This window comes from Malus domestica, chromosome 11 (assembly GCF_042453785.1).
Source record: "Malus domestica chromosome 11, GDT2T_hap1".
Lineage (NCBI taxonomy): Eukaryota > Viridiplantae > Streptophyta > Magnoliopsida > Rosales > Rosaceae > Malus > Malus domestica.
Window position 1 is genome coordinate 29,730,876 of NC_091671.1, and position 19,006 is coordinate 29,749,881.

Here is a 19,006-nt window from a genome sequence, read left to right on the forward strand (position 1 = left end):
TATGTTAGTACATATATTTTATGCTTCCTTAACTTTGAGTTTTGTGTCACAACTCATTTTAAATTTCGGGGACGAAATTTTCTTAAGGGGAGTAGATTGTGACAACCCATCCTTAATTTTACGTTTATATAAATTTTAAAAGCGTGAATTGACAAAAATGCCCTAGAGGTAAAGACTTTAACTTCCGTTAACCCTCGTTTAGAGAAACTTATAACTTATTCTTTTAGCGTACTTAAGTAATACTCGTCACTATGAATGCATAAGCGAAAGCCGTTTACGAGTCCGGATTATAAGGTATAGTTATGGACGTTTGAAGTTGGTTATTTAAAGGTAGTTAAATTATTTGAACTCCCACCTTGTAGGATTGAGAACCAATCAACATATGGGTTAAGGGGACCAATCTGATTTGGAGTGAGAGAGCGTGAGAGCCAATCAGGAAAAGAAAGAAAAAAAAAAGGAAAGCTCCCGGCCTTCCCGTGGCCTTTCACACGCACCCACACCCATTGCAACCACCCATCTTCCAAGGCCGATTCTGGCCAACTCCGGTGGAGTTTTTCGACGCCACCACCACCACCATCTTGAAGCTCTCATTCCCCTCTACAAAACTCAACCAAGAACCACCTTGATTAACCACTGTATGAGGCGGTTTGAGACCATAAAAGTCGACGGTTCTCGCGGTGCTCTAACCACCATTTTCAATTTTCCGGCGAATCGGCAAAGCAATGGCCGATGCCACCACTTGGGCTTTGTAGCCCATCATCACAGGAGAAAATCTCAACCAACCTTGACCCTGTTGGACCACCGTAGACGACGAATTGACGCCGGGAAGCTTTAGGCACCCGCCGGCTTTGTGGGCAAAATTGACTATCTTCCATCCACTTTTGGACTTCGTGGCAGGCGACGATGGTTCGTGATGTCTCAATTTTCGTGCTAGGGAGTCGTAGCGCGGACCTCAGGCGAGTGGGTTTTTTCCTTTTATCGTATATAGATATGACTGATAATATATGTGTTAAAATACTATAGTATGATTGAGTTTTAGATTGCATTATGATATTGTAGACATCGAAAGGAATTTTCCGTGTTCACAGATATATTTGTATGCATATTATCGGCATATAATTACTGTGAATACTTTGAAGTACTAAGTTGAATTACGAATGGCTGGATCCCGTTTGAGGGTATGTAGGCAGTTTAACAAGGCAGTTAGATGCAGCCATAAAACAATCCAAATTTAACATGGTAATTGATTCCTTTAAGGAAAGAAGTTATGATGGCTAACATCGTAGAAATTAACCATGATTTTATTATGGTCTATCACTGGGTTTAGTTCTGATTAAAAATGTTGAGACATTAAAGTGGTTATGCCAAATGATGCTACGGATGTCCAAGTAAGCTTCATGTGAGTACATGTTGATGATAGTGATTTCAGTGTGTATGATTATGTTTTTATGCATTTAATGCTCATTATCCTGCACCTCAGTGTTAGTGCTCCGCTCAAGGACAGGGCCTAGCCTTCACATGATCACTTAAGCGCATTTATTTACACTTAGCCTGTCGTACAGACCACATTAAGTGATTTCGACTCATGTGCAGGAATTGGTAGATGAGCTATATAGGTAACTTCAACATTGTTGTACAGGTTGCCTATGAATCGTACAAGTTGCATTAGGCAACTCCAACTTATGTGCTAGCATTGATTGATAAGATATGGATGAGTCGTACATGTCACTATAGGTGACTCCGACTTATGTGTTAACATTAATTGATGAGATATGAATGAGTTATACAGGTCACTATAAGTGACTCCAACTTATATGCTAGCATTGATTAATGAGATATTAATGAATCGTATATGTCAATATAGGTGACTCCGACTCATGTGCTAGCATTGATTAATGAGATATAGATGAGTCGTATATGTCACTATAGTTGACTTCGACTTATGTGCTAACATTGATTGATGAGATATGGATGAGTTATACATGTCACTATAGGTGACTCCGACTTATGTGCTAGCATTGACTGATGAGATATGGATGAGTCGTACAAGTCACTATAGGTGACTCCGACTTATGTGCTAGCATTGATTTATTGAGCACATGATTATTTATATTGCTCATGAGATGATGTGTCGTGGTATATTTATGGATTTACTATTGATATACTTTTGATTTTTGATATACTTTTGATTTTACATTGATACGTGGTATGGAAATAAAGCAACGGTGAGTGGCTATGGTGAGCTTTCTTAAGAATTAAGATTTCAATTGAGAAATACTAACGATGTCTTTTTTCATTTGGGATTCGCACATATATAAGAAATTTGAGTTCAATCAAATTAAAAGTAAAATACCAATCTAACCTACATTAATTGTCAACAAAAACCCTATAAATTTCATTCTAACCCTCAAATTAAAACTGAATATAAAAAAAAATTGCAGAGTAATGTAATTTAACACGCCTAAAATTTTGCTCTTTTTTAAAGCTCATCAATTATTAACATATCTTCAATTAAAAAATAAAAAAGAAACCTCATTTACTTGTCTCCACTTTTATGTTCTTTCTTTTCCTCTGCCTTTTCATTTTAAAAATAAAAACAAAAATTATTTACAGTCCTTACCAGCAAAAATGTCTGTAAATATTTTTTATTTTTGTTTTTAAAATAAAAATGAGAAAGGAGGAGGGAAAATGAGAGTGAGAAAGAGGGTTTTTATTTTTATTTTTTAATACTATGTTAAAATTACATATAAATGAGACTTAGAAAAAACAGTAAAATTTGACGTATGAAATTATATTATTGACCATGTTTTTTTTTGACAAATTATTGACCATGTTTTTAGAAGGAATATAATGGTAATTTATAGAATTTTGATTGACATTAGCATGTAATCAACAAAAATATAAGAGACAATAAAATTCAAATTTTATATCCGAAACGACTTCATTGATTAATTAAAACCAAGGAATTATCAAGAAAAGAAAAGAAGAGAGCGGGTGTGAAAAGGGAGAAGGGAATGAATGAATGTTGCGACTTGTTCGAGGCCAAAATCAAAACCAAAAATTTGACAGGCACGGAGAATCGCTTTTTATTATCGCCAACCTTCAATGCAATTTGCGCCATTTTTTTAATTGGACGCCCTTGCTCTGCAAATTGGCTTCTACTTCCACTGAAAGCACTTCTCGAATACAAATTTAAACAAAACTATTCGAAATAAATAAACACAGAGATCTGAGACGAAAGAAAAACTCGGGGAGAAACTGAGAGAAAAACAGCAAAAAATAGAAAAGATTAAAAAAAAAAAAAAAAAAACAACGGAGGCTGAAGGTGAAGGAGAGGCGTCGAAATTTGTTTGATGAAGAAAGGTTTATTGTAGTCATATTTATAGGCGCAGAGGGTGAAACCCTAGACTGCTCAACTCTCTGCGAGAATGAAGGAAATGACGAGTCTGCCTATCAAAAGTTGGGGTTTGGGCTGGTGGGCTTTCACATTAGTTTGTGCATGTCATCGGCGTGGATGCTCTCTCAATTGAACTAATCACATTCACGTGCGTCGTATGTTAATACAAATCTTGTGGTTATAAAACTCTAATATTTTTTAATTTTTATTTTTTTTTAAAAAGAAATCAGCTAGTGATTTCGTTACGCAGTCCGGCAGTCTACTTTTCAGATTCCAGAAAAATTCATATAGAAATTTCAACTTATTCTGACCACAAACATGTAATTCATCAATGCAAGATTGTGTGCAATACGAGCTTGGAATTTATCCTCAATCATTAGGTCATCCCATAAAAGTTCTCTTATAATTAGTTTCGATGGAAAAGAAAAAACTCATATATTTAGTAGTATTATTAGGCTACGTTTGTTAAATTGTTACACCTTTTTAGAGGGGACTAACTTAGGTAGGATTAGCGTCTCATGAGACTTACTTAGACTACGAGCTTCACTAACACGGTGTTAGCAATCCCGTGCTTCTGTGTGTGATTGCTAGGAACCCCTCAAATCTTGCCTTCTCCTTCATCTCTACTCTTTAGCCACCAAATGACACAATGGCGATCTCCACCATCCCATAACAAACGGGGCTTTATGGTTAAACATGCTATCATTCTTGGTCTAAATTCAACTTTTCCTCTTAGTTTTGGCCAAATCTATCCATGTATGTCTCATGTGTGAAGGTGAAAGTGTATTGATACCTATTTTTTTTTTGTTGCAGCCTATTTGATATTTAAGTCATGTTTGAAACATTTTTTTTTCATCCCTTAACACGAAGTGTAAATAAATAAAATTTAGATGGGAACTAGGAAGATCACGGCTGGTTTTGAACTAAAACTCTATAAAGCGTCTATTTTTTTGTTTTTTTTTGAACAAACAACTCTATAAAGCGTCTTTTGTCAGTAGGCCTACACGTAAGCGGATTGTAAGAAGGGGTGTGCTATCCACACACCTCATTTTACTTCTCACACACCCTTTATAATTCTTGTCCGTTGATATTCTTCAATTCATCCGATCCGACGGCCGAAAATTAAAAAGGTGTGTGAGAAGTAAAATGGGGTGTGTGGATATCACACCCCTTGTAAGAATACAAACAATTGTTGGTGTGTATTCTGATAAATTACGATTCTTCATGATCAACAGTAAACCAATAAATAAATACATACATACATACATATATATATATATATATATATCACTTCTCTCCCCGGATATATAGTTTCTCTGTTTCATGTAAGAGGTGGCATATCTTTTGACCCTTGAATTTAGTTTAGCGATCCAGATTGAATAAAAAAGGTACTAGAAGGCATCGAAATAGGAAGGTAGAAAATTCAGCTCTATTTAGTAAGCTAATGTCAAAGACTTTAGCACCGATGTATTTTTTCTCACAACTATTGTTGATGAGAATGTGAATATCTCAAGCCAAATACGTAGACAATATGTATGTTTGCTCACTACTTTTAAGTGGTGGTATTGCTTATGAGAATGAATATTTCAAGCCAAATACGTGAACAATACAAATTGGGTGCCTTGAAGCACATGTGGCCATTGGGCTTCATATGCAAGACAATCTAGCACTGTTACCATAAAGAAGTTGACGTTCTACCATAAAACTAATTGGTAATATCTTTTATAAGCTCTTGTAAGGTTTCTTGTCTCACTGATGTGCGACTTTCTTTTGTCTTCACATCCTCACACTGCTCACCACCCTACTTGTTACCATTAGATGAATTTAAAATTTGGAGATTTGTTTCTATCTATTACACCAATATTAAATTTAAACTAATTCAATGATGATAGAGAAGGTGGTGAGCATCACTATCATTTGGGGTGATAAGCAAAATTATTCCTTAGAAATAGAGACAATTGTGTCTGGAAAAGAAAATATTTTTGCTCCACCTCGTTCTAGTGATAATAACAAATCTCAAAATTTAAACCGTTCTATAAAACCAAAAAAAAAAGAGCACCCAAATAACGCAATTGGGACTCAGTTGACACGTGCCGCTTTAAGTCCTTGGATGCCTTATATAAACGAGTCACTACTTCTCCCGCCCATAATTCCTGACCTTCCGATTCAGACTGAGCTAGCTCGCTCGCTCGACCTTTTTGCCCTCTGTCAGCCTGTGCGCGGTTCGATTCCGAAATGGAGGAGGAGATGGACGAAACCGATGCTCAACCTCAGGTCCATCTCGACTACTCTACCTCGCATATTTTCTTTTCTCACTTTCCGTTTGGTTGCCGAGAAAATGGAGGAAAACAACAAAATTTAATTGAGTTTTTGTTTGTTGTTCGGGTTCCGATGATTTTATAACGAAGTAAACAGAAATCATACAGAATTCGCTATTCACTGGAAGAAAAAATGACGCAATTTGCTCTGTTAGGTTAAATTTGAGTTAAATTGGACTCACAAGTTTGATTTCCTCCGTTTGGCCGCCTAGAAAATCAAGAATGTAGACTGAACTGTTCACCTATTTTCTTTCATTTTTTGTTGAATTATGGATAAATGCACTAAATTCTATCTAGCAGTAGCTAAGCAAGTTTAACCGGCAGTAATTGATCTGTTTCTTTCTTGTTTTTTGTTTTGTTGTTTTGGGATTCAAATGCAGGTGTATATGGCCTGCATTCGACACGGCCATCGGTGAGTCCTTAGTTATTACCTTACCTAATGTTTGGTATTAGTCTGTATATGGCTAATGTGGTTACTCATTGTATAGTCCATATATATTAATATTTACATTCCATTCTTAATCAAGCAGTAGAATGCATTTGAAATTGATGACTTTGCTACTCCTTCATTCCAGTGTTGGAGTTTCTTATTACGATTCTAGTATTCGCCAGCTTCATGTGCTGGAAGTTTGGGAAGATGGCAGCACGGACTTCCCCCTAATTGATTTGGGTATGATTTTGATGTCTCATTAGGCAGTCAATTTCCTTTACCCTGTTGGTTTAATACTGGACTTTCTGATTCTGATGATTTGATGGGTTTCCTTCTCACTCAACTTCTACTTGTGTCTGATACCTTCACTTTTATTTCAGTTTCTGTTTAGTGAGCGTAATAAAATGTATCTTATGTGTTTTTATATGCAGTAAAATATCAAGCCAAGCCGCTTATCATTTACACAAGTACTAAAAGTGAAGAATCATTCTTGTCCGCTTTACAGCGAAGTGGTATGTTGCTGTTAATTGGTAGGTTCTGAATTTCAGCATGAGGACAGTTGTTTACTTTCTAAAGTATTGCAGATGGAATGACTGAGGCTTTTACGGTAAAGCTTGTGAAAAGTTCAATATTTAGCTATGAGCAAGCATGGCACAGGTAAAAGAATCAGATATGCATGCTCTGAAGATTTTGTTAAAGATAACTTAAGTTTTTAAATTTGGCCTAGTGTAGTAGGCTGAAAAAAATTAGTTTCGTGAGCGTATTTAACATTTTTTTTCTCCAAAAGCTCACATGGTTGTAATTTTCAGAGTGTCTTCTTAAGTACGTTTGTGCAATTTCCTTCACATGGTTTTTCGGTAGCGAAATTCAAAATCTAAAACTTCATACATGTTCAACCTTTGGATGCCAAACCTTCTTTGCCTCTTTTTAATGTAAGTTTATGCCTTCCCATGAAATCATTGATCAGCATTTCCATTCTATCATGTCCATGTTTGTCCAACATTATATGATCAATATGATAGACAGATAGCAGTCACCCCTCCCACCTCTCTCTCTCTCTCTCTCTCTCTCTCTCTCTCTCTCTCTCATTCTTATTGTTACTATTACAACTACTATTATTATGATTAATACAGGCACTGTTTTTCATTCTTATTCCCATTCTCACTTTTCATCTTTATCATCATCATGTTGTTAATTTTGTTGCTCAATTTTACAGATTGATATACCTTCGAGTAACAGGGATGGATGATGGATTAAACATCAAGGAGAGAATTTGCTATGTACGTTAGATAGCCGTATATTTATATTTCATAGCTTATAAATCCTTTTGTATTGTGGTCCTATTGGTGTTTTTAACCCCAGGATATTACACTTAGCTTATTCATGCCTCCTAGGTCATGGATGTGCTCTGTGTGCGCACATGATCTATAATATGTGTTTTTTGTGTTCTATACATATCTATCTTCCTTTTGTCTTAAACAACGATGGATGTCTTTATCCTTTATTGACAATGAATATCTTTCTTTGTTTGTCAACTGTAGTTGAGTTCTATGATGGACATGGGAAGTGATGTTCAAGTTCGTACTAGTGGTGGCCTTCTTGCCATATTAGAGAATGAAAGGGTTGTAGATACGCTTGGACAAATGGAAAGTGGGAACCCATCCATTGCAATTGATTCTGTTATAGAAGTGTCACTGTATCTTTTTGTGTTGTTTACAACGTTTACATTCCTTTATTTCATTTTACTCTTGTGGGTGGGGGTTGGTTAATTAATTAATTCAGGGATGATACTTGAGACAAAATGTACTCCTTCACTACCAAAATAGAAATAATTTCCTTAAACTCGATGCAGCAGCTCATGAGGCACTGCAGATATTCCTAACAGATAAGCATCCAAGCCATATGGGGATTGGTAGAGCAAAAGAAGGGTAATTTCTGAATAATTTTCTGGATAGTTTCCTTTGAAAACTATTCTGATGTGTTTTAATTGCAGGTTCTCTGTATTTGGCATGATGAATAAGGTCAGTTGATCTTTTACATTTTTCTCTCTTGGTTGGCTGGGTCTCCCTTATATCAAGCTTATTTACTCATATTTAAATTCAGTGTGTGACGCCAATGGGGAGACGTCTCTTGAGGTAAACTTTGTGAAAGAGAACTGTGTGATGCCACTGCTTTGGATGTTATCTCTAACCCAAAGTCCTTTTAACGAATGTTAATTTTTGTCATACCAGAAGCTGGTTCTTGAGGCCAATACTTGACCTTGAAGTTTTGAACAACCGTCTCAATGCCGTATCCTTGCATGTTAAACTACACTACTGCTTAAATATGACTTGTATCTGGTAGCCAAGAAGATTAATAATAGTTTGAATCATGTTAGTTAATTGGTTTCAAATTGAGATCAGTGCATTAAGAACAAATATTGCCTCTCACAGCATTTGAATGAAATGTTTTATAATATAGATTGACTTCGAATCATTAGCATAAAGCTATTTTCTTTGACAATAAAGATATCATTCTTTCTTTCTTCTGAAGAATTGATAAATTCTTTACATGGAACTCTGAAATCTGTAAAGGACATTCCTCACATACTCAAGGTACTATTCACCATACTAATTCTTCTCCTTCTGCTGCTTTGTGTCTGGATTTCTTTCCAAAAGTAAATTTTATGGTTGGTAGATTTGTAGCTACAACTGGAGTCTGGTTAAAACTAGAGCTCTTTCTGCGCAACTAAATATCAGTTATCCCTGTTTGCTCAATTGGTTTATTACTTATGTGTTAAAACTTTCCATACTCATTGTTTCTGTTTTGAAAACAAGGAATGTTTGATTATAGTGTGCCATATAGTTTTTAAACACAGTATGTGGCTTTTATGCCAAATATTGACCAGCATAGCGATAACTATATTTTCCTATTTGTTATCTTTCTACTATAGGAATGGTTGTGTAGATCTGGCAATGTCTGTTTTGCGAATGTTGTCTGTAATTTTTAAGTTGAAGCTTACATATTTTTTTTTGAAGAAATTCAACTCCCCGAGCTCGATATGTACCAGCAGTGATTGGACAGCTTTTTTAAAGGTATGTTTTTAGCTATGCTATGCGCCTTTAACCCCTTTTCCTGATTATTAAATGTCTCCTATCCATCAGGCAAAGCAGGAGTTGAAGATACTCTTAGGTTACTGGATGGTGTTATGATTCATTTTTACCTCTAGATGTGCTTGTGTTTAGAACTTAGTAAAACCATAATGATCAAACATTAATGTCATGTTCACTATGATATACCATACTTCCTTTAATTCTCTTCGCTGATTAGTTTCCTGTTTGGCACTTGTCGGACTCTTAGTAAGACAAACACCAAGCTCCTTATGAAGAATAGAATGAGTTGTGCATTTTTGTTCATGAAACTTGCCATGATTTCATGTCCACTTCAAATGAGTTGTGCATTTTTGTTCATGAAACGTGCCATGATTTCATGTCAACTTCAACTATCTTATAAACTTTGATTCTTAGATCATGTATGGCATCATACCTCTTTCCTAGCTTTAAGTTAGGTGACATAGAAAATATCATTTTTTTTTAGCTTTTACTGGGATGAGGTTTTTCAAATCAGCAACCAAAGTTCAACTCTTAAGTGGTGCAGTACATGGTAAACATGCTAACATTGTGTAAGAAAATAAATTTATGCATGACTTTTAGAATTAGATTCTCATATTCTTTGAGAGTCTTTCTTTGCCTGTGTCGAAACATTTCAGAGATATTGCTTCTAGTTGAATTTATCTCAATTTGGGGTGGGGGGTAAATAATGTGTTTTCATTTGAGGGAGCTTGTCCTACTTAGTTGTATTTTTCTTCCATATTTGTTAGTAAGGTTTTTGTCTCTTACAAAGAAAGGCTAATTGAACCTCAGCAGAAATTATAAAGAGTGGTATAACAGTGTTGCGCAATGTTCAGAGAAAGCTTTCCTCTTTTGACTAAAAGAATTCTTTATGATTTTCTTGTAGAGTGTTTGTTCACTCTTGCATGTAAACAAGATATTTGAAGTAGGTGTTTCTGAGAGTCTTCAAGAGCATGCAAAGTACTTCAATTTGGACATTGTTGAGAAGGTATGATGATATTTTTTTGGTTGCATATGCTGTTTGTTCTACCTTCTCTTTCTGTTATTCTTATATACTAATTTGTTTCTTGGTCTGTTGTCTGAATTTATGCAGGCTGCTTCATGCATTACAACTGAGCTGGCTTATGTATATGAATTGGTAAGTTTACAAAGCATTCTTCATTTTTACAGCTGTTCTTGCAACATCAAAATGAAATTTAATATGTGAATCCCATAAGAAGAAGAGACTAATCTTTAGTTGAACAAAACCATGTCTAAAACCCTGCAGTCCGCTCCTCGTGTGGTAAAACAACTCTAGACTCATGTGGGAAAACAACTCTAGAGAGAATTTCATTTGATTTTTCCTTAAGTTTCCCTAATAAGATTGAGAATGGTTTCTGAGATTTTTTATTCAGTTCCCCGTAAATTGTTTGCATCCCAGGTTGGTGAGAAGGTGTGTCATACCTGGTTTAGCCTTCGGTGGTTGTGGAACTTATTTCCATTTCCTCTTACGCCCAGGATTATCTGAATGACATATGTATAATTGGAAAGTGAAGAATCTTTTGTCTTCATTTAGTTATGCTTCAAGCCAACATAACAAATGTTTGCTACTCTTATTGGTTTTAATCTTCAAAATTGTTTCCCCTTAATGCGTTATTATCATAATATCAACAATGTCTTTTGTAGGTAATTGGTGTTCTAGATGTAAATAGAAGTAAGGAGAAGGGATATGCGACGATTGTGAAAGATGACTTCTGTGATGAGGTTAGGCATAAGTCCCAAATTCCCATTCTTAATTGTTCAATCAGATTGCATATTCACCTTATGCGTCATCTACCCATTGTTGTTTTTAGTTTTATATTTACATTTTGTTTATGAGGTTAGTTTCATGTAGCATTTCTGTTAGTTCAATATTGAAAGGGTATAATTTACGTGTTCAACTTTATGCGTCTTGATATATCTGTAGTCTGTATTGCTGGGTTTGGCTGAATTTGAATTATTTGTAATGCGAACAAGTAATTCCCTTATCTTCTTTTATAGTTAGATGAGCTGAGGCAAATATATGAGGAATTGCCTGAGTTTTTAGAACAGGTAACTGTTATTCAGTTCTTTTATAGATCTAATTAGAAAGTAGATTGAAGTCTGACTTAATTACTAGTTACTAAATAAGATTCTTTTGATCTTACAATTGCCTTGCAGGTGTCTCAAATGGAACTTGAAAGACTTCCTCAGCTGTACAAAGACAAGCTTGCTCCTTGTATTGTTTATATACATCAGATAGGTTGGTTTTAATTTTGTACCATCTTAAAAAGAATTTTGTTGGGTGAGATGCATTTTATTTAGATTCTCCTCAGAAAGATTGCCCCTTATTTGTCAGATAACCTGTACATGATGAAATTTCAAAAATGATTTTATGTTTTATTGTGGTATTTCCATGCACACTTTCTAAATGCCTTTTATTTACTGTTGATTTGTAGGATACTTGATGTGCAGTTTCGAAGAAAAATTTGATGAAGCTACCCTGGAGAAAGTTCAAGATTTCGAATTTGCTGTGAGTTGAAATATAGTTTAGTCTCTATAACTAATATGCATTTTTATGAGGTAATATAGCTATCAAAATTAGTTCTCTGATGCAGAAGGAGAAACAAAAAGGTTCTTTTATTATACACCAAAGACACGAGAGCTGGATAATTTGCTGGGAGATATCTATCATAAAATACTAGGTAATGCATGATAGTCTGAACATCAATACTGTGTTATAGCAGCCTAGTAAGCCCATAACTTAAATTTAATACTATTTAATTAATGAGACAGACAGAATTTTCATGCTGATTTTAATTTTTATTATCTTTTCTCTACAAATGTTTCATTCATCAAATTTATTGATAAAGATATGGAGAGGGCAATCACTCGAGATTTGGTGTCGCATATACTTGTATTTTCAGAACACCTGCTTAAGGCTGTAAATTTTGCAGCTGAACTTGATTGGTGAGAATCATTTCAGTATCAGTGCTCCAGCCTAGCCCCTTCCCTTCCCTCATCTCCTTTCTTTCGTCTTATATTTGTCTTACTAAGTAATACTTATATCTTCATGCGGACATTTAGCTTTTTGTCATTGGCACTGGTTGCTCGTCAAAACAATTATGTGAGGCCGACGCTGACTATGGATTGCTTGATTGATATACAAAACGGAAGGTGAGACGCATGATATATTTGCATTATTTGATGGACAATACTTCTAGTGGTTATTTATTTACGTAGGGATAGTAACAAGAGTTTTTCAATTTCCAGACATGTTTTGCAGGAAATGATTGTAGACACATTTGTTCCGAATGACACAAAGATCGAAAATGATGGTAATGGAATTATACATTTAATTGCCATATTTAATTATGGTTTGGCTCAGTTCAGGAATATAACAATTCCCATCTTTGGTTTCCAATGCTTCTTTCTTTCCAGGAAGAATTAATATCATCACTGGTCCAAACTATTCAGGGAAAAGCATCTACATAAAGCAGGTCAGTAAGGCTGTCTCTGTCCCCCCAACCCACCACCAACATCACCCCCCCCCTTCCCCGCCCCGCCGCGTGCGAGCGTCCTTTTTAATATGTGTTTGATTTGTGGGGCTGTGTTTCTATCATTCATCATTCATTTAAGTTCTACAAGTCCACAATATTTTATCTGGATATGAAATATTGGAACTTCTTTCCAAGCATCTAATCTCTTGGTTCAGGTGGTTGTGACTTGTGACAAATCAATAATTCAGATAGGCAGGGGTAATGAAGCTAGTGACAATTTATGTAACAAGGACATTCTCTTTTAGGATCTTTGTGCCATGTCAAAAATATTTGAATGTTTTTGTGCAAATACCATGCTGAATGTTGATGTCGGTATTGAACTTAATTTCGTTCTATGGTAGTCCTCTTGCTGATTTTTGGTATCTCTTTCACATAGATGGGCATTAGCTATGCCTCTAGCATAGAAATTTTTGCAGATCTACACATATTGACAAAAATTCCTTTTTCAGGTAGCTTTAATTGTTTTCCTGTCCCACATAGGAAGTTTTGTACCAGCAGATTCTGCAACTGTTGGCTTGACTGATAGGTTTGATCCACATACCGACAGCTTTCTTACGTTCAGTGTTATGCTTGTATGCTATTGGTCAAAAGTACAATAACCATAGTTTCTATTTCTATTTACAGAATATTTTGCGCAATGGGAAGCAAGTTTATGAGTGCTGAAAAGTCAACATTTATGATTGATTTGCATCAAGTAGGGATGATGCTAAGGTATACTCTTTAGGCTTCCCTGTCCTAAATTGTAATTATATTATGTGTGATAAACCTGAACTTGCGTCTTTTTAGTAGTATAGGCATAACTCTAAGTGCTCCAGTTATAAGATTATCTTATTGGCATGTGCAAGAGTATTTTTGAAAGGCATAGTACTTGTTAAGAGTGCAAAATCATTTTCATTTTCTGAGACTACTAACTGATTATGGTTGCACAATATCATCGTGTTAACGTGACTTTTGTCAATAACAAATGACTTGGATAATTACGTTGAACAGTTATGATTACTAATTATTGGTTGCCCCCTTTCTGGTTATATCCATGCACAGTATTAACATAAGTATTCCATTTGATTTGCATGCATTCATTTGAGAAAATTAACAGGCAGGCGACTTCAAGGTCTTTGTGCCTCGTTGATGAATTTGGTAAAGGTACTCTTACAGAAGGTTAGTTTTCCACACTCCCTTGCAAACAAGAAAAAATTCTTGGTCTGAGTTTAGCAGTTGCATTATTGCGTAATGTTCTCATTGTTGTTTCAGATGGTGTTGGTTTGCTTGGTGGAACTATAAACTACTTGGTTTCATATGATGACCCTCCAAAGGTTTCAGGCTCCTCTTCATACCATGAGGATCGCGTTACAAGTACAATCTATTTCTTCCAATTTTGTATTGAGCTTTGCAATTTATTTTGTAGGTACTGGTGTGCACTCATCTGACTGAGTTATTCAGTGAGAGTTGTTTACCTAAAGTAAGTAAAGCTTGAGTTACTATACAATACTTCCATACTTGAATTGCATAAGAATGAAGGGTAATATCTTTTCGTTCTTATTTCAGTCCAAGAACATCAAATTTTACACTATGAGTGTGTTGAGGCCTGAGAACTTTACAGATATTGAGGATATTGTATTCCTATATAGGTAAACTTTCATTACCTCTATACGTTGCATTGCTGCAAAGGAAATGTGGCATTCTGTCAGGAACAAATTAGATGGTATTCCTTATGAGGTTTATGCCTATGGTGGTTTGGATCACAGTGTTCATGCTTAAAACATGTTCTTTAATCTTAGCACATTCAGTTTACATTAATTCTGTATCATCTGATCACATATCTTGCTAACTTGTTTTCTTGTGTGAGATAATTGCATCAGTGGATGACACTCTAGTTGCTTCAATTACAGAGCCAGTAGGCGATTATAATTCCTGGGTCAAAACAGTTTTAACTGCGTCTTAGACTCAAATTATCAGATATAGCTTTATGAAGTGTACAGTCATTATTAGCAACCTCTCTGATTCCAAGCTCATGCATATGTTGATTTTCTATGTTTCACTGCTGTTTAATGCAATTTTTCTATTTAATGTTTGTAATTTCACTTTTCATTTCTTGCAGGCTAGTTCCTGGGCATGCACTTCTTAGCTACGGTGAGTATTGTGATAGAGCTTCACCAAATATATACATGTATATTGTGTGTACTTGTATGTGTATGCGTGTGTGTGTGTGTGTGTGTAGATAGAGAGAGAGAGAGAGAGAGAGAGAGAGAGAGAGAGAGAGAGAGAGAGAGAGAATGTGAATGCGAAGGTTTTAATAAAGAACTTGCTTGGTTCAACTGCGTAAAAGATAAACCATGATAAGTGCCTTACTGAAATACTGACTAGAAAATGTTTTAGCACCTGTATATATGTATTTTAACGCAACAACTAAGTTGGGAATGCCGATTTGGATAATGTTATTTGTAATCAGTCTCTTTACATCCTGCAGGTCTGCATTGTGCTCTACTTGCCGGTACGTTTCCAAAGCTTAAAACTTGTGTTCACGATTTTCAGAAACAGGGGCAAAAGTTCCATTGAGTTTTCCTTGTGTCACACACACACAAATCCATGGGCGGGCACACACATGCATACGTGCTCATGCATATACATATGCACATTCATGAAATGAGTCTGTGGGTTATGTCCTTCTTGTGAATAAAATCTTTACGGACTCTTGGTGGCTGCTCTAATTTTCCAGTAGAACTAATTGTACTGGTTATGCAGGTGTCCCCGAGGAAGTTATTCAAAGAGCATCATTTATATTGGACGCTCATGGAAACAATAAACACGTTGAGCGATTGTGCAATGAGAACGTATCAGCTATGGATCAGCAATACCAGGTTTTAATCCCAAAACTGAATCTGTGATTCAGAATTGAAAACATGACATTAGTAACACTTCCCCTGCAAAACCATGAGATGGAATGTGGCAATTCTACAATACGACGGAATAACATTTTTCAATCATATATTTCTGTTTTAATTGTACAAGTTTCTATATCTTTATGATTTTTTTTTCCCTTAATTCAATTGCAGAATGTAGTGGACAAGATGCTGGCGTTTGATTTTCGCAAAGGCGATGTAGGCTTGTTTTTTCAGGATTTATTTCCAACCGAGCCTTAAAAAAGTACTAAAGGTAATTAAACCCGAAAGTTATTACTTTATCTTCTTTTTTTTTTCCAGGAAACTTTATGCTTTCCAGATAATTTTCCCACAACCGTGAATGCAGAAAGATAAAAAGTTGTATCTGGTTGGCAATTTATGAGGACTGAAGCATTGTCTCTACCGTCTTTTTCTCTTAGGTATATGTAACTCAAATTTTGATGTCATACGAAGCGCATGATGGTGGAATATAATCGTTTCCTTTGCATTTCAAAATCTGTCATGATGCTTTGCTTCTTTTGTAACGGTACACATGTAAACTCATTCATTCACGCTTTACTGCACATGAACTTAGCCCAAGTATAACCTCCTAAGAAAGCCATATTATATCGAGATTGCGTCTTTCGTTTGGAGTCTGGCCCGAGCATTTTAAAGAGCGATTAACTCCTTCACAGTCATCGGGGATGCGTATTTTGAAGGGCCATCGAAAAATTTTTCCACTATGATGCCATGAGTTGCCTGTGTAGGATGGTAAAAATCCCAGAAGACATGGTCCCTTCTGTTGGAGCACAAGGATGCAACTGGCAGGCAAGGACCCTCGGCGTTAAGCTTCCCAATCCCACAGCATGCAGCTTTAACCTCTGTAAATCCTGAAATCGAATGCGAAATTTTTGGTTTGTTAGTCGAGTTAACTTAAAATTCTTCCTCTAGTTTCCTACAAGGGCGGCAAAATATCGGTTATCATGATCAATATGTATTAAAATTGATGGTTTAACTACACAACATGCTTGATGGAATTGTACATAGATTATTTCTGCTTATGAAGAAGGAAAAGAGCATATGAGTACCGTAAGAAGCTGCGTTTTGCACGATGTTAGTCAAGACAGTGTAAGTGTTGAAGAGGGTGTAGCTTATGCCCAACGCCGGTTTCAATTGCTGCAACATGGACTTAAGGGCTTCATTGTACATGACAGACAATGAGTTTGCGCCCTCTTTGCACTCTTCTGTATTTGAATCCCTTTGCGCCGGACAGCATCCGACCGGCCCAGTCCCGACAACTACAAATTTTTGGGCGCCGAGAGCATGTATTCTCTGCCGAACAACGAAGAAAGAAACACATTAAGCATTGAAGTGCAACTGAAGATTCACTATGCAAACATGGAGCTAAGCCAATGTGTTCTGGTTACCTGTAATTGTTCCTTTAGATTCGACGCCATCAAAACCGCGTACTGCTGCGGCGTGTATTCGTTTTGGAGCTTGGATTTTTTAATGTAGTCGAAGATGTCATTGCTTCCAATCACGATCAAAAACAGAGATTTTGAAAGATGGTCTTTGGCGCCCTCGGATCCTAACTGTAGCCGAATGTTTTGATATACTTCTGAGTAGTAGTTTACTTGGTATGACAAAGGTATTGACTGACGCTGTGACAGCAAAAGCAAAATAGGCAAATCATTAGTTGTTGGACAGAGATTCGATTTTCCCTTTGCAGGCCAAGTCACGTGATGAGCGTTATATTCAGGATAGAGAAGAGTGTATCTTTAGTGACGCATCAAATTTCAGGTTCACTCATTATAATTTGTAAAATGATAACGTCACGTGACGGTGATCTCACTACAAAAAATTTCTCTTTATAAGAAGGTGCTAAACTGACCAAAAAAAAAAAAAAAAGGTGCTAAAGAATAACACCCAACTTTTCATGTGAAAGCTTTTTCACCAACTTTCAGAAGTAGGGTTACAAGCATCCTACCCAGATCATGTAAAAAACGAATTGGATTCTAAAGCATTTTTAGCGGAATATATTAACATGTGCTAAAGCAAGGATGTTATTTTTCTTTTTCTTTTCTTGGGTCTGTAGCGTTATTTTTCTTTTGAAAGAGTGTTGAATTCATTGCACTTACAAATTGATTATCTGAACCATTGAAGATTCCAGCTCCTCCGGAGGCGAAGCTAACTCCGTTGACGAATGACGCCTTTTGCTTGTTGGACTTGGATACAAGTGACAGGTATGGTGGTGACGGTGGTAATCCTACTTTCTCGGCTGCCAAACAAAAGATAACAAGATTATACATACTACGTACCCTCTCATTCTCTCAACATGCATAGTTGTCACTAGTCATGATTTATTAACTGATGATATGTTAAACGTACCAAGAAAATCTGCAGAATTCTTGCCATTACCAAACCTCCCCGTGGCTACTTTGCCAGGATAATCAACCCCATTATGAGGAAAATTTGCCTTGGCAAGAGAAATTTTTAGGTAATTGTTGTTACCGACGTCCACTAACGAGTCTCCGAACACGTAAATGGCTGGAACCATCTGAGCTTCCGAAAGAGGGACGATGAAACTAGAAGTGAAGAGAGAAAAGACGACGACGAAGGAAGCCATTGGCAAACCATCAGTGTGATATTTAGCCATGGTTATGAACGAACCGTGTCTAAAGCTCCCTCAAACTTTGGTATGTAATGTTTCTGTGTGATGGTTTGAGGGACATGAACAAGTGGATGTCCTCTTATAGAGGGAGATAAGTTGATGTGTTTACAAATTTCGTGTATGAAAAGGATAGGTTTTAGCCGTGTGGGCTCAAGCAGTAGCAGCAGCACTCATCTGAAAGACTGAAACCTCTTATTCTGACAGTAATTTGTCATTACTTATTGGATATTTTATAATTTGTTCTTCAACTCTTTGTTGTGTCTTCCCAAAATATCTATCTTTTGTCATTGGAATTACTTTTCTTTTTAAATACAAGTGTTTCTTGAATTACTTTTTTTTCTTCATCTAATTGTTAAGAGCTATCCTGATATATCAATTTCATTAATCATGCTTCGATCATTTTCGTGAAAAATGTTGAAGTTTTACCATAAAAATAATTAGTAATATAGGAAGTAGCTCAACCTTTTATAAGTTCGTGCAAAGTTTATTCTTTCACTGATGTGAAACTCTTTTACCTACACATTCTTACACGCTCCCTCACATGTGACGAATTTTCAAGTCAAACATATGGACACTAAGAATTGGGTGACATGGAGAACTTATGGCCGTTGGGCTTCACATGTGAGCAAATATACTCTGATGTC

At 36.0% G+C, this 19,006-nt stretch overlaps 2 protein-coding genes and 1 non-coding gene across 5 annotated transcripts; 1 reads left to right on the top strand and 2 right to left on the bottom strand.

Moving 5' to 3' along the window:
* Positions 1-3,021: 3,021 nt before the first annotated feature.
* Positions 3,022-3,145, bottom strand: LOC114819889 (small nucleolar RNA snoR86). The gene has a single exon (XR_003767187.1). It is a non-coding gene; the product is annotated as a small nucleolar RNA snoR86 (small nucleolar RNA).
* A 2,398-nt stretch (positions 3,146-5,543) lies between these two features.
* LOC103422994 (DNA mismatch repair protein MSH5) lies at positions 5,544-16,324 on the top strand. 3 transcript variants are annotated; one of them, XM_029088898.2, is made up of 35 exons: positions 5,544-5,671; positions 6,096-6,127; positions 6,291-6,385; positions 6,577-6,657; positions 6,730-6,802; positions 7,362-7,425; positions 7,687-7,841; positions 7,972-8,073; positions 8,139-8,166; positions 8,249-8,280; positions 8,377-8,434; positions 8,653-8,739; positions 9,163-9,219; positions 10,142-10,243; positions 10,349-10,393; positions 10,921-10,998; positions 11,275-11,325; positions 11,434-11,515; positions 11,712-11,785; positions 11,858-11,957; positions 12,126-12,222; positions 12,340-12,429; positions 12,526-12,590; positions 12,694-12,752; positions 13,262-13,338; positions 13,437-13,523; positions 13,909-13,970; positions 14,064-14,125; positions 14,218-14,271; positions 14,358-14,440; positions 14,911-14,942; positions 15,280-15,303; positions 15,555-15,670; positions 15,866-15,965; positions 16,059-16,324. In XM_029088898.2, exons 1-34 carry the CDS (start codon positions 5,633-5,635, stop codon positions 15,950-15,952), a joined length of 2,430 nt encoding a protein of 809 aa, XP_028944731.1. In that variant the 5' UTR covers positions 5,544-5,632; the 3' UTR covers positions 15,953-15,965; positions 16,059-16,324. The 3 variants fall into 3 exon arrangements, with proteins under 3 accessions (XP_028944731.1, XP_028944732.1, XP_028944733.1); XM_029088899.2 differs by having other exon boundaries at positions 16,132-16,324; XM_029088900.2 differs by lacking the exons at positions 5,544-5,671; positions 6,096-6,127; positions 6,291-6,385 and adding an exon at positions 6,955-7,077 and having other exon boundaries at positions 6,592-6,657; positions 16,132-16,324.
* On the bottom strand, positions 16,173-18,496 carry LOC103430088 (GDSL esterase/lipase At5g55050-like). Its single transcript, XM_008368219.4, has 5 exons — positions 18,080-18,496; positions 17,830-17,969; positions 17,119-17,352; positions 16,780-17,023; positions 16,173-16,581 (listed from the first exon to the last, which is right to left on the bottom strand). Exons 1-5 carry the CDS (start codon positions 18,345-18,347, stop codon positions 16,361-16,363), a joined length of 1,107 nt encoding a protein of 368 aa, XP_008366441.2. The 5' UTR covers positions 18,348-18,496; the 3' UTR covers positions 16,173-16,360.
* Between the last annotated feature and the right edge of the window lie 510 nt (positions 18,497-19,006).